At 45.0% G+C, this 18,614-nt stretch overlaps 1 protein-coding gene across 1 annotated transcript in view; it reads right to left on the bottom strand.

Moving 5' to 3' along the window:
* Positions 1 to 933: 933 nt before the first annotated feature.
* The window catches only part of CACNG2 (calcium voltage-gated channel auxiliary subunit gamma 2), a 53,332-nt gene continuing 35,651 nt past the window's right edge, over positions 934 to 18,614 (bottom strand). The window contains exons 2-4 of the mRNA XM_062569350.1: positions 6,291 to 6,374; positions 2,049 to 2,189; positions 934 to 1,469 (exon numbers count right to left, since the gene is read on the bottom strand). Of these exons, the coding sequence (XP_062425334.1) occupies positions 934 to 1,469; positions 2,049 to 2,189; positions 6,291 to 6,374 (761 nt within the window). The remainder of the gene's footprint in view (positions 1,470 to 2,048; positions 2,190 to 6,290; positions 6,375 to 18,614) is intronic.

Here is an 18,614-nt window from a genome sequence, read left to right as displayed (position 1 = left end):
TTATATTTACATTTATTTATAGTTGTTGTTTTATTAAAAAAATGCCACTTTTTAAATAAATCTTTTTTTGTCTTTTTTTTTAATTTGTTTGTTTGCTTTTTGCATTGTCACTGTTAACCCCAGGATCTCCAGGGTATGGGAAGTCTGGCTGGGTCACCAGGAATCCCCTGGGAACAGTGTGGACCAGTGACTCAGCATCAGCTCCTGAGCTCTCTAAGGACAGGAGTCACTGTTAACTCCCAAGGACTCACAAGGGACAAGTGAATTCCCACAGATCCCAGGATGTGGGATAACTGAGCAGGTCATGAATAACCCTGGCACCAAGATCCCTTTTAACCCTCGGGCTGCCCAAGGACACAGAAGTCACTGGTAATCAAACCCCCATCCCCTGTCCCCCAAGGAGCCTGTGAGTCTATGTTGGGTTATAAGTAAGCGGGAAACAAACCATAAAATTAAAGAATAAAACCCCCCAAAATCCAAAGAGCTGCCTCCTCCTCCTCCCACTTGACTTATTGTTTGTTATTTCTTGGTTCCCCTTTATTTTTTTTTAATCTGTTTTTATTAAATGTTAAAATAATGGTACATGGGAAATCATGCATTTTCTTTTAAATTTATTTTCTATTTTTTAAATCTCTCTCAGTTTTAAAGTTTTTCTTTTTTTTCTTTTTTCTTTTTCTTTTTTTTTTAAGATTTTTTCATTGTTGTTTCTTGCCTTGCATTTCCTTTGTTTGTTTGTTTTTGTTTGCTTGTTTGTTTGCTTGTTTGTTTGTTGGTTGTTTTATTTTTTTGCGTTTGGAAGGTTCCCCCCCCAGGGGTGCTTTCACCTCCTCCTTCCCACCTCTGCTGCCCCCTGCCCTCCTCTGCCCTTCCCACCCCTGCCCTCCCCCCCTCCTCCTGCCTGCTCTTCCCCATTTTCAGCTCCTGGTGAAGGCTTCATACCGGGGTGGTCCGACGGTTGGCTGTGTTCGTGTGGATAGAGTCCTTGTTCTCTTTCTGGATACAGTTGTGAACCTGGAGGAAACTGTTATCCCTGTCGGAGTTGTAGGTAGCGGTGGGAGTGGTGGTAGCCTTCAGCGGGTCCCTGGTCAGAGTGTACATCGAGATCTCTGTTGATGGGAGGGTGTTGAACCCTTTGATCCCGACGGGAGAGGCATCCCTGGAGTGTGAAGGCTCAGTAGAACGGGAGCTAGAGCGGCTGCGTCTCTGATAGCGGTACCGGTAGCTGGGGATGCGGGTGATGGCAGAGGACTGGAGGTAGTCCGTGGCACGAGCATTGGCACGCAGCTGTTTGTGCCGGTCTATGAACATGTGGACGGCCAGCACTCCCACCATCTCAGCTATAATGAAAGACAGGGCCCCGAAATAGAAGGACCAGCCATAGGAGTAACTGTTCTTCTTGGAGTCACTCTTCGAGGGGTCTCCAGCGTTGGCTGATATGTATACGATGATGCCAATTATATTACTCAGACCTGCGAGCCGCGTGGCGGGAGAGAGAGAGGAAACTCTCAGGAGGAGGAAGCACCGTGGCAGCTCTGAGGTTAAGCCCCTGCTCCCTCTGCATGTGGGAATAACCTCAGGAGGGGGTAACAAGAGGACTGCCAGCTCACCACCTACATGGTTGGCTTTCCTACAGCTCTCCTTGGGCACCCCAGGCAAGCACCTCCTCCCATGGCCACTGTATCCTCGGACCTCGCTCCCACGCTGAACCCTCAAAGTCACCTGCCACAGGAAACCCTCTACCTGCAGTGGTACAGGAGGAGGTTCAGGCTGTGCTCTGCTCCCCCCAGCTGTCTGTCTCCAACCAGAAGGAAAGCCCCTTCGTGCAGGCACTGCTGCCTGCCTCTGCCAGGAGAGCAGGCAGGCTGGCACTGGGTTCCCTATCCCACAGAGGCTTCCTCATCAGGATTGCTTTCAACTAGAATAAGGCTCATCAAAGCTGGAAAAAAACCCCATCTATTGTGCCTATGCAAACATGCCACTATAGGGCAGCTTGCCACCTGCCCCGGTTCAACCTCTCCTGCATCTGTGGACCCCATTTATCCCTTTACCTGCGGACACAAAGAAGATGCCGGCACTAAGGATGATGTTGTGTCGGGTTTTGTAGAACTCGCTGGCTGCAATGCAGAGTCCACCCATGAAAAGCAGAATCACGCTCAGGATCGGAAAAATACTAGAGGCTCTAACAGCCCCTGTGAAGGAGAGAGGGAGGGGTAGAAATAACAGCACATATGTGAGAGAGAGGAAATGGGGACGTGGCAACAGCACCAGTGTGAGGGAGCATGGCAGGGGAGGGAAGGGAGACGGCCAGGAAGCAATAGCATGTTTTGTGGGTGGTGGAGAAGGAGAGAGACAGAGAGAAATGTGGAGGGAAAGAGAATAATTCAAGGAAGAATAAAGAGACAGAGGGGGGCAGAGAGAAAGAGAGATAAACAAAGTGTGTTAGAAGAAGAGCAGTCACAAGCAGCTCTCCCACAGGTTAGATAGGTGCTGAAACTATCACAAAGCTGGTGGCCTGGAATAGGGGAGATGGAGGGGGCTGAGGGGCCGGTGCAAGGCTTGGCTAAGCTTGTGCCCTCCCCTCACTATCAGTCTCTCTCACACTCTCTTCTTCTCTTACTTTTGGTGGGACTAGGCTGGATGAAGAGTCCAGGCACAATCTGGTCTCTCCTCCTGCAGCGCAATGCTGCTTGAGCCCGATCTTCAAAGAGCAGCAACCCAAATGATTCCTGCTGACTGCTCAATCTTGAGTCATCCTGAAAGGGCATTAGCCTCTCAAGGAGAGATTTTTAAGGCTGGAAAACAGCTCCTCATGCAGTGCACTGCTCAGCGACTGCCGTGAGAACTGAGAAGTAAAACTCCTAGCCCTGAGCTCCGAAAACACAGGGTTTATGCTAGCGATTAAATGACTAGGCTCCTTCCAGAGGACAGTGATCCTTTTGTATGTGCCAGCTCACACGCTTGCATCAGTGGATACTGGAAGAGCTCAGCCAGCAGAGGGCAATGGCATGGATGCACATACATGCTCATACATGCATGCAAAACATACACATAAGCTTTTGGGCGAACTCTCACATATTCACGCAGTGAAAGGCAGTGATTGTGTATATGTGCAGACGCACGAACACATGTGCTTGCACACACACACTGCTCATATGCTGTTCAGCAGATACCAGCGGTCTGCATGAATTTGTGTTGCCAGTATTTGTATATTTTGCTAGGGCGGCCTTCCCTCTTCCATTCCCAGGAGAAAATAAGACATTAAAGTGTGAAATGAAGCCTTGCTTGATAAAGCAAGGTATCAGATGGACTGGTGCAATTTTGCTTTTGGAGCAAAGATTTGGAGAGGGATGAAAACAAATCACTCATTTCCTACAAAAATAAGCCCTACTGAAGCAAATACAGGGCTTTTCCCTAAGTAAGCGGAGACTGTGCTTCATAGGCCCTGCTGGCACTGAAGTGCTAACAGGCACAAACAATTGGTGATTTAAGAGGGGCTGTAGCCCACTGCCTGTGCATGGGTAATGCAAAAGCAGGATGAAGCCTCTCTTACTTGCTTTTCAGTTCTGTCTGGCTGTGGTTCAGGGAACGGGATAGTGATAATAACCATCTTAATAGCTTCCGGAAAGCAAAGGAGGATTTGAGAAGAAACTGAATGGCAGTAAATAAGTATCAAGCAGATGTCTTCTCTTCAAAGGGTTTGTAGAGGGATGCTCAGTCCCACAACTCCACCCTGATCACACTACTTTTGGTCAGGCCTTTATGCTAAAATTCACATCTGTTGGGAGAACATAAATTTGCAGGCTGATATGGGGAGCCAAAGGCGTTTTGTGAGGGATAAGGACGACAACCTTGCTCAGCCCCTGTCTTCTGCCTCTCAGAAGGAACATGCAAACATGTTCCTGAGAAAGAGAGGGGCATTGCAAAATCTCATCTAGGCTTCTGAGGTCCAGAGCTTTTTATCTAAAGAAAAGGGAATTCACTATGGTGTTTGATGCTCCTTTTTATCATGTCTGCCTTCTAAATTCAGTGTCTCCTACCAAAGAAATACAATGATGGCTCTGCTTTCTCTTTGACACTAGACATTTGATTTCAAGAATTCTAAGACCTTGTATGTGAAAGACTGGCAGAAATGAACTTGAAGCCCTTCTGGCTAGGCTACGGACACTGCTGTATCCTGTCATCTTGGTCCCCTGGCTCAGAGATTCACCTAATCTGACAAGAATAAACAATTTCCTAACCACTCTTGCCAGTACCATCAGCCATCACCCACGCAGAGTTCCCAGGAACTGCACTTTGACAAAAGTCTTGGGAAGAAGCTGTGCAGTAGAATCCTTCTCCAGTTAGGTGTAAGCCAGCAGAAGTCCTCCTTCCCTTGTGAGGGACCAAGTAGTTCTTTATTACTGGACAATTTGCCATTAAACCTAGTTCTTTCTTAAAAGGGGTTCTATCTTGGAAACACTATCAGGTCCTAATATTGAGCCATATTTTATCTTCTGATCTTGTTCCCTCTGAGGGAGCAGATTCATAGTTCTTGACATGTTTTTCCTCCAAAAAATCCTTCTTTCTGAAGTTCAATTAATGCTAGTGGCTTCCACACTCCCAAACAATTGTACAAGAGCTGATTTGTCCCTAGAGGCAGCCTGTGCCAAAATGGATAAACACAAGTTTTCAGCTCTGCCATTCAAGGGACATATAAGGATTATGAGACCAGTTCTGCAGAAAGGCATTTAAAAGAAACAGTCTCCCTGGGGTTATTTAAGATAACAGTGGTTGAAGAACTGTTTGAGAAATCAAGAGGAAGTTGTGTAAAGTCTGCCTCTTTGCACATACAAATGAGCATCACAGAGTCTAAATTATCTCTCTCATCTCTAATGCAGGGCTGGGCCTCCACATCTGGCTTTGAGCACATCCAGATAACAAGGAGCAATTCTGAAAGCCTCTGGGCCCTGGAGGCCCCTGATGGTTAACCTTGGGAGGTTAAAAGTGCTTATCTCAAACTCCTGAAGGGCAAAGAGCTCTTCTAATGATGTCAAAAGATATGTTTGTGGAGGAAGGAAAGAACAGCAATTTGGGAGCCTTTGAGAAGCAATTCCTGTTTAGTTGTGCTAAAGGAAGAACAAGGTCCTGCTTCTGTGGCAGGTGGAGATGCTTGCTTGTGATCAGTTAGGGCAACATGTAATATGGATCTGCCTTGCTGATAGACTACCTCCCCTGCCCCTGTGCACATGTAGTGTCTTCACCTGCATGTCCCAGGCTGAACTCTGATCTCAGATTAGGTTCCCTTATGGAAACACAGTAAGTTTGAGGTACAGTATATCTTCCAGGGGCCCTGCATAAGCGTTGGGTCTTTTCTCTAAATGGCTCAGATTGTCTTTTCTTCTACACCCCATTCCTACCACTCCAGATTCACAGCCTCTGTAGGCAAGTGTTGTCCAGGGAAAGATGACAGGATACAGAAGTAGGTACCCTTCAGACAGCCAATTTCTTAAATTCAGCTAATTTCTTAAATTTGATGCAACAATAGAGTATCCGTTAAGGAAGTACAAATTTCTTCTGCTGTAGACACACCCCTACCGCACCCCCACATGCAGATTCAGCTACCCCAGTCCTGCACTTATTTGCTCAAAGCACGCAACAGGACTGCTAAGCATTACCACTATCGGGGGGGCTGGCCTGCTGCAGGAACAGGCTTACACCTTGAGCCTACCGTCTGAGGGTGGCAGTGTCGGAGGATGGTAGTCTGGGCCCAGAGGATACCTGCATTTGATACAGTGGTGTGTAGGGAAAAGGGTGGTCCTGCACCGAAGGCTCTGGCTGAAAAGCTGGAACAACGACCTGTGCCAGAGTAGGAGGAAGACCCTACAACCCACCCCATGTCCCCATGTGTCTTGTCCTTTAGAGAGGGGATTTTAGATAGTACCTTTGTCAATTTGAGAACTACACTCAGGGGCTTTCCAGCAGATTTGGGCTAAAAGACTCTAGATTTATATAACATTTAATTGCCATTCGTTAAAAATTCTATTTGTTGTCACTGTAAGTTTGAAACTTGTACTGTCGCGTGGACATCGTCTCAAAAAGGTAAGAATGGTGTCATTTGTTGGGGATAAAGAGGCTCTGAAACAGATGTTTGGAAACCCTGGAAGATCTCTTGCCAGCTCTCCCAGTGGCTGCCCTCTTTGGCCTGCTAAGCCTCAAGGGGCCCAGAATCTTAACTGTTGTCTTCAGAAAGCAAAAGGCACCAAACACTAGCACCTATCAGCAGTTGCAAGGAAAAGAACCTGCAGACTTACGGAGGAAATATTCTGCTGTATCGGCTTCATAATCTGCATCCTCAGGGAAGTGATCGATTTGCTTACACAGACCTTTAAAATTCCCTATGGAACAAGAGAAAAAAGAACAAATGAGAACACCAAAAACCAAACTGAGGAAACAACTGCCCTCTGCTTCATTCTTTATGCCCCCCCTTCCTTTTTCCCAGGCAGCACACACTCACATACGGATGCGCATTAAATGTCCTGGTACTCTCCTCACATGTACGTGCATCTCCCTCTCCTTTGCACAGGAACATGGGAATCACCATCTGGACCCACCTAGTCCAGCGTCCCTTGTTCAACAGTGGACAGCACCAAAGGCTTCGGCTGGCAGATACAACTTCTGCAGCAGGCAGGTGATCACTGCCCACCCCTGAGGGAGGCTGGGATGAGAACAGTGATTAGAGACTGGGTTAAGCTACAAAGCATGATGTTTAATATCCCTTCTGTTAACATCTGCTGGAGTAACTTCGGATATTTGTGTATTTATAGAAACACCCACTCGCCATTTGAATTTCACTCAGTGAGTTCCAACTGCTGTATAGGGTGGGTTGATTATGTTTGTGTAGAGAAGTATTTTGTTTTTCTCAGCTGTGAATTCACTACCTATTCATTTTACAGGTGAGATATATTCCATTGTTCTGTTTTTTCTGAGAGAAGTATAAAAGGTTCTAATCTACTTTCTCTGTACAACCGCTTGTTTTATACACCTTTATCAGGCCTCCTCTTGTGTCCTCTGAGATACTAAGTCTACACAAAGCTTGGCACAAGTGTATGGATACAGCTCTGCAGCAAAACACCCCTTTGCACTGTGGGAGCAAAATCATCCATCATGAGTGAGAGACATTTCTCTGGTAAATCTCTGTTTCATCAGGCTGGTTTACATATCTTCTGTCCATGTCTCTGCTTTAGTCTTGGGGCACCCTCTTTCACACACTGCATGACTAGCAAATCTATCCCAGCAGGAAGCCAGAGAAATATTTCCAATCTCTTATCATCTTGGTTTTTTACCAGGCTCTTATTTCTGTTGTTCATATCTTTCTCTCCTTGCATTCAAGAATACTGCTCCAGAGGGGTAATCCATGGGCCTCATCCAGACATCATGGTCACAGATTGACTAATATCTTGAGGTATTACAGTTTTTATGCTGGTACAAGGGTGGCCATCTGGAAAGCAACTTCATTATATCTCCTGGAAAATCTCCAACCTTTTTCTCCCACTGTTCCTTACATTTCCCTCTTGACTCTTGCACTGGCAGGCTGTTAACACAGAATTGATGGGCATAATCTGTCTGGAAAGGAGGGATGCAAGGTCTTCATGATGTGTGTGGCTGGGCATGGTCTCCTAACCAGAGTTCAGTCACCAAAGTAGCATTTGAGCAAGAAGCTAGGGAGAGGCTCTCTCTCTGAAGAACTGTGCCTTTTCCATAATAGGCCTACCCTCCCCCATCAGTCCCAGGCTGACTGAGCCCTCAGCAGGGATATTTACAGCCTGAGTCTGGAGAGGGACAAGTGCTGTGGCAATGTGGAAATTAGGCTGCCACTCTGGGCGTGGACCCTAGTACTGGACTAGCCTGACCAGCACGGTGTGGGGACAACATAGTCACCTCATTTGCAGCTATTGTCACCAGGAAGGGTTGGTTGTGAGGAACCCAGAGCTCCTCCAGAGCAACCTTTCCCAGGCTGATACTTCCAGACAGTATATCAGGTCCCTGAGTAATGTTTTGGAAGATTTATTCTGATGAATTCCAGTTATCTTCCGGATATCTGGGGACATCTTGAAGAAGAACTGAGCATAAACGTTTTCCCCTGAGTTTTTCTTGAGGTCAGACCTTGCTGGAGCTGGATTTGGGATGCTTTTGGAGGCAATGTGGAGCAGATGACTGTGGAACAAAGGTTACTGAGTTCCTCTGGATCAGCCTCCATGCTCTTCTCCTTCTGCATCCTGCCTGCTTACATTGAATATTTTGAGATACTTATCATCTTCAGCTAGTAGTTCACAGAACTTCCATGAAGAGGCTAGACACAGCACAGGGGAGGGGGTGTGTGTACATAAGAGCTAAGTAATAGGAGAAGGAAGTAGGAATAAAGCCTTTTATGTATTTCTGAAGTGTTATTCCCACCCTGAACCTGTGGGACAGGACAGGAAGTCATCAAACATCCTTCCCAATCCAGTTACCGTGTTCTAGAAGTGCCTGCTTCTCAGTCATGGCTGTTCTGGAAAGAAAGCTTCATAGCTGAGTAGATTCCCTTGCCCCACTCCCACCCTGCTACTTGCCAACTTCAATACCTGTGAGGAAGGCAGATATAACATGTAGGGGGTCCTTTCTCTTCCTTACCCTTGACTGCCTGGGGTTAGCTGCCCATGACAGACACCTATCTCATCACCTTGTTCTTTTGGCCATGGGTCACTGCTGTACAATCGTCCTCTCTACTGTTTTCTCAGGCTTTGGAAGAGCAACTTTCAGCTGACTGCAGGTGGAAAACTGTTTTCCTGTGCTGACCAATTGCAGCATTTACAGCCTTTGCCTTGGTATTAAACAGCCTGCCCATCACAGTCTTGTATCTCACTCTAGCACAAGCACATTGCCACCCTCTGAGGCATCTCAGCACTGCTATCAGGAAAGCCTCAAGTCTCAGATTTCAGCTCCATGGTTATCAGATTCAAGTCATCCCACTGATGGCAGAGTGCTGAGTTCCTTCCAGCATATGCTGGGGAAACAGGCAGAGCCAGCATGTACCTCCTCAGCAAGGCATGCAGAGCACAACGAGAGCCCTCTGGATGGAATCAGGCAGCAAGGGAAGAGATGCTGTATTTAGCCATGTGGGAAAGGAATTGCTCTGTGCCCTGTTTTACCTGCTTTCTCTCTTCTCCCTCTTGCTCTGCCCCATTCCTTGCTGTATTCTAGCCTGATTAATCCCTATGAGAAGAATCAACGTGCTTGGAGAAAATGCTGTTTTGTGCAGGGTGTTGTATATTTTTTAATACAGACTTATGTGGTATGGCTAGCTTGGGGTTCAGATGCTTAGACAAGGTGATGAAACAGTGCTAGGCAGCATGTGCTCTTTGAAAATCTGCTGCTGGTGTTTGTTTTCTAAAGGCCTCACTGATCAGGCTCAGCAAGGTCCTTGGCTGTCAGAGTATCTAGCCCTGGCTTGACTAAGTGCTACAGCTTTCAGGACCTGCTCTTCACTGCAGACTGACACACTGCACCACACTGATCCCTGTCCCTGATTCAACCCTGCTGGTGTTCATGAAGTGAGGTGGTCAGTGTTGGTTCCACTTTAGTCACTGCTTTGTCTGTGCTCAGTACAGGATGCCATGACTGTGGACACTGACTGTTATCTTGTGCTACGACTCTCTCTTCCAGTACCTCCTGGCTCATCTGGGTAATGGAGAAAGGATGAAGCATTTAGGTCATTAACCTGCTAACTGGGAACATAAGAGAACAAGATTCAGTTTCTGCTCTGCCACAGGCATACTATTAAAATCACTTCTTATCTCTGTGCCTTAGAGTCCCACTCTACAAAATGGCGTTAACAGCATGGCTCTGCCTTATGCAGTACGGGGATGTGTTAAAGAGGACGTGGTATCAATGCACTAATATCAGAGGCTGTACAAATGCACAGAATAGGTGAGTGATGGATGGCAATGGTGCAGAAAACAGCTCAGTGTGGAGAAGGCCTAGATGTCACTTATTGCTCCAAGGTCATTCGGCAATCCTCTCATGGACATCTGTGGCCTGCTGAGATGGTTCAACAGCCTCCCTGGCACCTGTGCTGGTGGAAGTGCCTCAGCCACACATTGGGAGGGGGATGGAACAGCTCAGCAGCATTTACAAGGACAAATGAAACAGTCTTTTCTCATTCCACACGTGCAGTTTGCAGAGCCAGGGAGAGAAGAGACATGTGCCACACACTACAGCTAATACTCCTGAAAGCCTGATGAAGAGAAAATTGTTATTTGGAAGGACATGTAGGGCTTTCAGACCCCAGTAAAGGAGTAAGAGCAATGTCTCCTCTGTATGTTCTTTTGCCCTTCCCATTCTTGACTTGAGCCATCTTATGCAGCAAACCCTAAAATGGGCAGGTGTTGAGTTCTCAAGCTTCTCAAGGGACCCCCTCCAGGAACCTTGAACCCTTCTAACTTCTCCCCCTTCTTCCAGCTCCAGTGAAGTTCAGAAGCTCCCCTCACCCTCTTTCTCATGTTCATCCATCAGATCTTCCTTCTGTTTCTCAATCTCATTTATTGCAGCCACCTCACTCTCCCAGACAAGTCCTTGCACAGGATCCTTTACACAGTCTGCTTTTAGACATGCACACTGCAAAGCAAATGTCTGGCTTGACACAGACAGAAAGGCTGGAGATCTCCATGAAAAATACTCCTAGCCTCTGTTTTGCATTACCCCTCTTCCTTCTTGCCCCTTGCTTAGCCTTCTAACATCGGCAGTCACAGAGCAGCTTCCACCCCACAAGGTATTCTTGTGAATCTCTAAATGGGATCCCCAATGTTTGCTTGTTGCCTGCCAAAGCTTTACCACCCAGATACCACCCAGAGCATCTAGGACTGGCAAAGCAGGCATACCACAATGCCTGGGCCAGGACAGAAGTTGCCCAGCTGGGACATTAAGAGCAAAGATAGCACATTAGGCTGTAACCTACCACACTACCAAGAGGGTCTCAATGTCTAAGATGAGTGAAAATCAATATTAACTGAGTATTCAGCCCTCAAAGAGTCCTTCTCCAATGTGGCCAGGTCATCATTTAGGTACATGCTGTCTATCCAGGACAGCTGGCAGCAGTCAGCTCTGCTGCAGTGAGAGTCAGACTGAGTTACCCCCGAAGAGAATCTGGCTCAGTATTGTTGGTGATAGGGTTTATTTTTGTATTGCTTTGTGCAGCCCTGTCTTTTTTAGAAGTCTTGCTTGCCTGCAGAGTGCAATCTATCAGATAATAGTAAGTTCCAAAGAATAAAAAGCTACTCCTTTCCTGCAGAGTAGGAACACTTTCAAATGGGCAGGACTATACATCTGAAAACAGGGAGCCAGAGGTAGAGGAAGAGATGTCCAAAAGGAAAGAAGCAGACAAATAGGGAAGAGAACAGAAAGACCTGTTTTCCCAGGATGATTTGTGATATTTCCATTTGCGGAATAAAGCAATCCACTAAGAGCTCTCCTTTAGTCTCACTCTCTAATTTAGCAGAGGTTTTGGCATGATCGTTTCTAGAAAAATAAATGAAAGTGGCTAGATATAGCTGTTGTCTCTAAAAGCTCAGAAGGAAAGTCTGATGCTAGCCAAGGATTCTGCCACACATTTCCTACATGATTTGAGGCAAGTCACTTAAGCACCCCTTCTTCTACTGAAAATGAATGTAGTGGTATTTCCCTGCCTCAAGAAAATACAGAATCACAGAATAGTGGAGGTTGTCAGGAACCTCTGGAGATCATTTTGTTCAACTCCTTTGCTCAAGCGGGATCAGCTAGAGCAGGTTGCCCAGGACCGTGCAGAGTTGGGTTTTGAATATCTCTAAGAATGGAGACTCCACAACTTAACTGGGCACCTGTTTCAGTGTTCAAACAGTCTCATGGTAGAAAAGTTTTCTCTTATGTACAGACAGGATTTCTTATGCTTAAATTTGTGCCATCACTGTTAATATTAATTATCTCCCAAACTCGTGCTTGTGATTCCTCCATTAGTAGTAATCCCGATTGGAGGTGAAACTGTGAGAAGTGAAGTGTGAATGGTGGATAAATTGTGGTTTGACACAGAAATGAACATTTCTTTCTGCTCCAGGTCCCTGTTTCTGAGCTGAGTCATTTGGTACCAGGTGATGAAGTAAGGCTCAGAGCCAGTGTCTAGGCTAGGAAGAAAAATTTCAGAGCTATTCAGTAAACTTTATACTTATGCATGGTTTTCTAAATCAGGTGTGAAAGTTTGCCATCACTCTCAGAAAATGATACCAGTGATATGGAGTGTCTCTGGTTTTGAGTGTTCAACTTGAGATGACTTCAAGAGGAAGGAATGAAGCTTCATGAGCTGTCAGGGGAAGAACAGGGTCGTTCAAAATCATCTTGAATCAGCTCCACCCTTCCAAGAACAAACACACTGGTGATTTGGGGGGGTTTGGTGCTGGCAAAGAATACAGCAGCAAGGAGCACAGGCAGTACTCACAAGCATCTGCTTTTATTCACCCATGTTGACATTCTCTAAAGAAAGGCTGGCTTTTCAAAAGTGCTCATTATTCCTCTAGGGGAATCTCTCCATAGATAGCACTGTATGAAAATTAGCACATCTTTTCACATGCCTCAGTACAGATTTAAAGGCCGAGGTTGCAGGCTGTAGAGTTACACCTGTACTTGTTTTGGTGCATCAGCAGGTGCCATTCTAACAGCTCTGATCCAGCACAGTGGTAGAGGTTACTGTGGTATTGGCAGTACTTTATGACTCAAATGGGCAATTTTAAGACCAAAGTGTCCTCAGTGCTTCTTTTCAGGATCAGATGAGGTGACTCTGAAGGGAGGTGAGGTAGAAAGTGAAGTTCTTTGGGGCAGAGTCTTCAATGGTTAAGCTGGAGCAATAGCATAGATCCCATAGGAACAAGGGACCGTCATGAATCTCATCACTTTCCAATCCAAATGTGATGCCCCTTCTTTGATATGGCCTTCTCCAACACATGCAGCAGGGCATATGTTAAAAAATAAATAAAACACTAGCAACACAACCAGTATGTTGCATATATAATTCTATCCCTGGGGAGAGGATAAAAGAACAAACCACATGTGACTGATATTAAGCCCCATCAGTTAATGTGCCACTGGAAATCATTCAAATATTGTGGTAAAGAATACAGTAAACAAGCTGATGCAAAATGGAAATGGTCTTATAGTTATTAAAGAATATTCCTCCCTTCCTACAAGGCAGAGCCATTATACTATCTCTCCTCACCTTATTATTAATAAACATGTTTACTACAGCTGTCGCTAGGAATCAGATAATAAAGGGGTCTTCCTGCATAAAAATGGTACAAACACTGCCTTGTAGAACATCCCTGCCACAATGAGTATGAAGGAAAAGATATATCACAACACATTAGCAACGACAAAAACTACAGCAGTAAAATGCCCAAGAGTACCAATTTTGGGAGGGTGAATTCAGTCAGGAGGTGTTTAAATAAACATAAAAAGAAATGCTGACATAGATGGACAGGGAAGAAAAGGATGAGAGTAGCTGGTATGGAGTAGTACTAAAGAGGAAACAATGAGGTGGAGGGGGAGAGACGGAGTGGCCACTGAGCAGCAGGCAGAGAAGTCCCATCCAAAACAATACCAGGTTCCTATTTTGTCTTTTTCAGCCTTTACTGCTTGATTGCTCTCTGCAGTCCTCCCTGACAGTCACTCAGTGAAGGAGAAGGGGCTAATGCTAGAAGATATCATATGCACCCCTGGAATCAGCTTGAGTTTGCCCCGTATAGCTTTGGAAATGCTGGAGTGAAGAATAGCCCCAGCCTTGTCCCACTTTACCCACACGGTTGCCCTGCAGCACTCTGCTTGCCTGGCTCTGCAGCTGCGGCTGCTAATGGGAATCGCGCTGCATTACAGCTGACCCTTTGCGTGCTGTCAGCCTTGAATTGCTTTGCATTTTTCCTTGGAGAAGGCAGTATCCTTTCCTTCCTAGCCTGCTCTATAATGATGCTGTGTGCTGTTAAGTAGCCAATATACTCTGCCTAAGAACTGGCTATAGTTATTCTCTGTACGTGGGTGGAGTTGCAGTGGTAGCAAAACCTATTATTAAGTATATATGAAGATTTCCATTTATAAACACCCTCTTTTTACACGGTTGTAACTTTCAAAAATATCCTCATTGTTGTTTGAAATTTCCCATGGTTTGTCATAGACAGAGAATGGGATTGTCTGGGAAAATTGAACAAAAGCTTTTGAATGCATTTTGGTGCAAAGACAAATCCAGTACATTTGAGCTTTACAAGCTGAAACATTGTGGGTGGCTGGTTTTCAGGGACTGCTAGACATCTGTCCAAGTTACAAATTAAAAACCTCAACATAGCAATAATAAAAATCATTCAAAAAAAATCCTTTTTGCATATATCCAGTGAAAACATTTTCCCTTGGTGAACAATTGCCTTTATTTTCCAGACTTTACCAGAATCAAACCTGAGCTGAATTCCTTTTGAGATCTTAGTACTAAAACACCACAATGTACAAAACTACAAAAATATAGTCGGGTCATCTAAAGCTATCCATAATTTTGCTGCTCTTAATATTGTGTTTCTTGCATTTCCAAGCTACACTGTGATTTTAGAACTGAAAATAGTTTTGCATACACATATATAACAAATACATGTTATGATTTCATAAATACAAATATATTTACACATATATACATAAATATACATATACATACACGTATACCTATATGTGCGTGTGTGTGTATATGTATGTATAAATTAAATAATTGTTTTTTCCCTACTGATATTTTACTGTCTGATACAATGGAAGTGTAAAGCATTGACTCTATCTATGATTCCTCAGCAGAGAGGTCAGTAACTATTTCTACAGTTGTTGGATTGTCAGGTATAGGTAGGAAGAACATGAACTTTCAGGCATGCAGGCCCTGTTGCAGGCCTTTCAAGGTATATCAGTTGAGCTGGTAAAAGCTATTGGTTTTGCCTTGCAAGAAGAGGCAGAATTGACCTTTAAGCAAACTGGGAACCAAAAAAGGCATTGAGAAGAGCGTTCATAGATAGCTGTACTCAGATGACGTAGCATGATGTTGGGTTTTAAACTCCAGGAGCACAACATAAGAGCTGGAGCTGCTTGGTTGGAGGATGGAATAATGAAGGCAGAAGATGATCAGGGCATGGTCTTGGCAAAATGGAAAGGGCAAATGAAAGAAATCAAGATATTACGGAGGGAAAAAAATCCTGGCAAATTGTAGTAAGAACATTTGTGTGTGTGGAAAATGAGTCAAATGTGCCACTACAACTGCGAGCCTAGTGACAGGAAGGGTGATGCAATTATCCGCAGTGAGAGAAAATGATGTGTATAAGGTGTGGGAGGAGAGGAACTGCTCCATAGCTACCACAGGCAATCCCAATCTGTGACTGTACATCCAGATGTCAAAGGGAGATACTAATGTAAGCCTGGAGGGAAAGGGGTGGATGAGATGAGGGGAGTATTTAAAATCTGTTGTTTTGTTTTGTTTTGTTTTTTCCTAGTCATGGTGACAATATTGTAACTAGGACAGGTTTTGCATATAGGGTTATAACATCAAACTCTCAGAAATGAGAGCATGTAAACAACATCCTCATTCCATGAGGACATAGGGATTTTGCAATTTCAGACTTGAACTCAAGGGCCCAGAGAAAATCTTTGTGTCCTGAGTTTCCTCCTCACATATAACTGTGTTGGTGATCTGTAAGTGTATATCAGAGGATAGAAGCAGGCTCACCTTGTACAGCAGGTAATGGTTTGGGTTGGTGGTGAAACTGTAACTCTAGGAGAGATTGGAAGTTACTGTGAACAGATGTGGATTTGCCAGGCAAGAAGAGAAGGAAAAACACCTTTCCTAACACTGTGAAATGTGAGTTACAGAGCCTGGGACTCAGCTAGTAGCTGTGCAATGCCTCCATTCAGATGTGGGCTAAGTCCCTGCCCCAGTAGGAACTTCGGCCTGATAGTTCCCGAGTTCCAAATCTTGAAACTCACAATTGTAATGCTGTGTTTGCCAAGCTATTTGAGTGCTATTTCCTTAGTCTTTTTTAAATTACAATGAAGGCGAAAAGATAAAAACCTTCATCTCCAGTCCCAAACTTCATTTGTCTCTGACGTATCCTACTGGTTCTATAGGGAGAGGCTGTCCTCAGATAAACTAGTGTAAATCTAGCATGGGTCTGAACTGCTTCTTTGTTCGGAAATGACAGGCCAGAATCAAGAGAGGAATCAGACTCAGAACGAGTAATTAGCTAATAAAGTACATGGTGTGCTTTAGGGTCCTTCAGGATGCGAAGTGCTGTATAAAAGTTATTATTAGTTATTAATAATAAAAATACCTGAGAACCCCAGGGAAATAATGCAAAGAATGGAGCAAGTCAATGACAGAGGCAGCTTTCAATCCATCCTCCCTCTTCTTAGCCACTTAAGCTCTCCTTCTCCTTCCCCTCCCAGGCTCAGACAGATGGAGAGAAGGGAGAGACCTTGATAATGTGTGTTTAGCAATTTGGTGGCACAATCAGTAAGTCTTGTGTGCTCTCCAACACCGCATTGTTTACCTGCAGTAGAAATTGTCAAATTTGTAACAAAATTAGCAGCTAGTAACAGAAATATTTGGGAATAGCAGGTCACTGGAATTCCCATTTTGCTTTCTGTGGGAAAACTGAGCGCCTACCCCAGCGGTCCTTGAGCTCTTTCATCTTGTTGCCCTCACAGCCCTGGAGATAAAGACGAAACAGGTAGGCACCACTTGGTTTCTTTAACAATCTCTGCAGGAGGACTGGGGGACCAGCTGCAGCCATGTAGATTAAGGTGAATGGCCTCACTGGCGATGCAAAAACTGATCTTGGTATTCCAACACAGAACATCTGAGCGTGAGGTTTATTTTAGGCAAGAAAATAGAACAAGAGAAGGGTTGAGTTTTCTATAGCACTTTTTATACCCCAGGGACCCCAAAGCCCTTCATGCAACACTGAGAAAGATCCCCCAGTGCGGTGACTCTGCAGACAAGCATGGCAGCCATTACATGCTCATTGATCTTTCGCACACATGCCCTCAGAGAGCAGAGGCAGTTTTACCCAGACAGGGAATACTGGTTAGCCTTTATTCCATTCAAAAAGCGCACTGGGATTTTTGCTGTCCCTTCAGGCAGCACACCAGAAATGGCCAGGAGGGAACTTGGTTTAGGATTTCCGTGGCAGAAAGCCCTGCTGACTGCAACACTGAGGATGAATGCAGCTCGTAGGATTGAGCTGTAGAGCGCGGGGCCCTACACTCACACAGCATTTCTGCTCTGTGCCCTTTATGCCTTGAGATGGACCACCGACAAGCAAAAAAATGAAACCTGCAAGTAAAAGATCAGGACTTTCTCTAATTTTGGAATTCCCCGTAGTAGCCACTGTGTCTTGTCCTGGGGTATTGGTGTTGCAGGAGAACCGGGGCCAGGGCAGCTCCTGAGGCAGGCTAGGGCTACCTGGTGCTGTGCTGTGAAGGATGTTGTGATGAGGGGAACATGAGTGTGCTGAACCTCTTTAGGATAGTTCCTCTGGTAAATTCACCCCTGAGCTGGGCCTCTCTCGTGGAATGAGCCAAGACCTCTCAAATGCTCCTGCAGCAATGCAGGATAATAAACTCTAGGGAGCAAGTGAGGTAGAAGAGTGGAGGACAGAGCTGATATATGGGAAAATTATTCTTACAACAATCAAGGAGATCATTGGTGTCCCCAGCATTCTCACATGTTAGGAGCTCCCTGCCTGAGCAGTGTCCCCATGGTAAGAATAGCCCCCATTGCAACTCCTTTCATAATCAAACAAAACACTATCCAAAGATAGTTTAATATTGTATTTCTTGCATTTCACAGCTGTGCCAGGATTCTGGAACTGAAGGATCACAAGCGTAGCATGTATAGGTCTCCACCCATTTTAGGTTGGTACTTTCCTGAGATTATTTCACTGTTACCACTGGCAGGCCAAATGTCCAGAGTAATGACTACAAAAGTCTGGGTCTACAAAAGCCCTAGGAAACCAGCGCCTTCTTTGCTAAAAGAGCTGAGATATAGATTTTGTTTTGTTACACACAAAACAAACATCATACTTATTTTTGGCTTGGGTCATGGGAGTTCAAAAAGTGTTGATAAACAATGTTTATATCCCACGGGGCCAAACAAGGTAGCTGGCCTGCCTGAATTTGATCAAACTGTGTTAGCACAGTTATGCTGCAAGTCTCGGTGTCCCTGATGCGCTGCTGCTGTTTTAGCTACCTGCTTTACTTGTAATCTGCATCAAACATTGGATGTTAAAGTAGATATTGCATAGATTTAATGTTAGGTCCCTTTTTATGCAGCTGAGTAAAAGCAAATGCCAAGCCTTGTGAGCAGTGTTAGCTTTTAGAGGCTGCTATTATAATATTAATAATTTTATTATTGTTATTTCTATTGAGTTGCAGGCATCCCAGTGCTTTATAAGCAAACACAGTGACTTGGCCTTCTTCTGAAGTGCTTATAACAGAAGTTAGACTTAAGCACAGCACTGGGTTTATTTAACAAGCAAATAGTGCCAGCAGGGTGTTTGGGAGAGGGA

The sequence above is a fragment of the Rhea pennata genome, chromosome 1 (genome assembly GCF_028389875.1).
Source record: "Rhea pennata isolate bPtePen1 chromosome 1, bPtePen1.pri, whole genome shotgun sequence".
Lineage (NCBI taxonomy): Eukaryota > Metazoa > Chordata > Aves > Rheiformes > Rheidae > Rhea > Rhea pennata.
The sequence above is the reverse complement of the archived record's forward strand: the minus strand, read 5'-3'. Positions and strand labels throughout refer to the sequence as shown.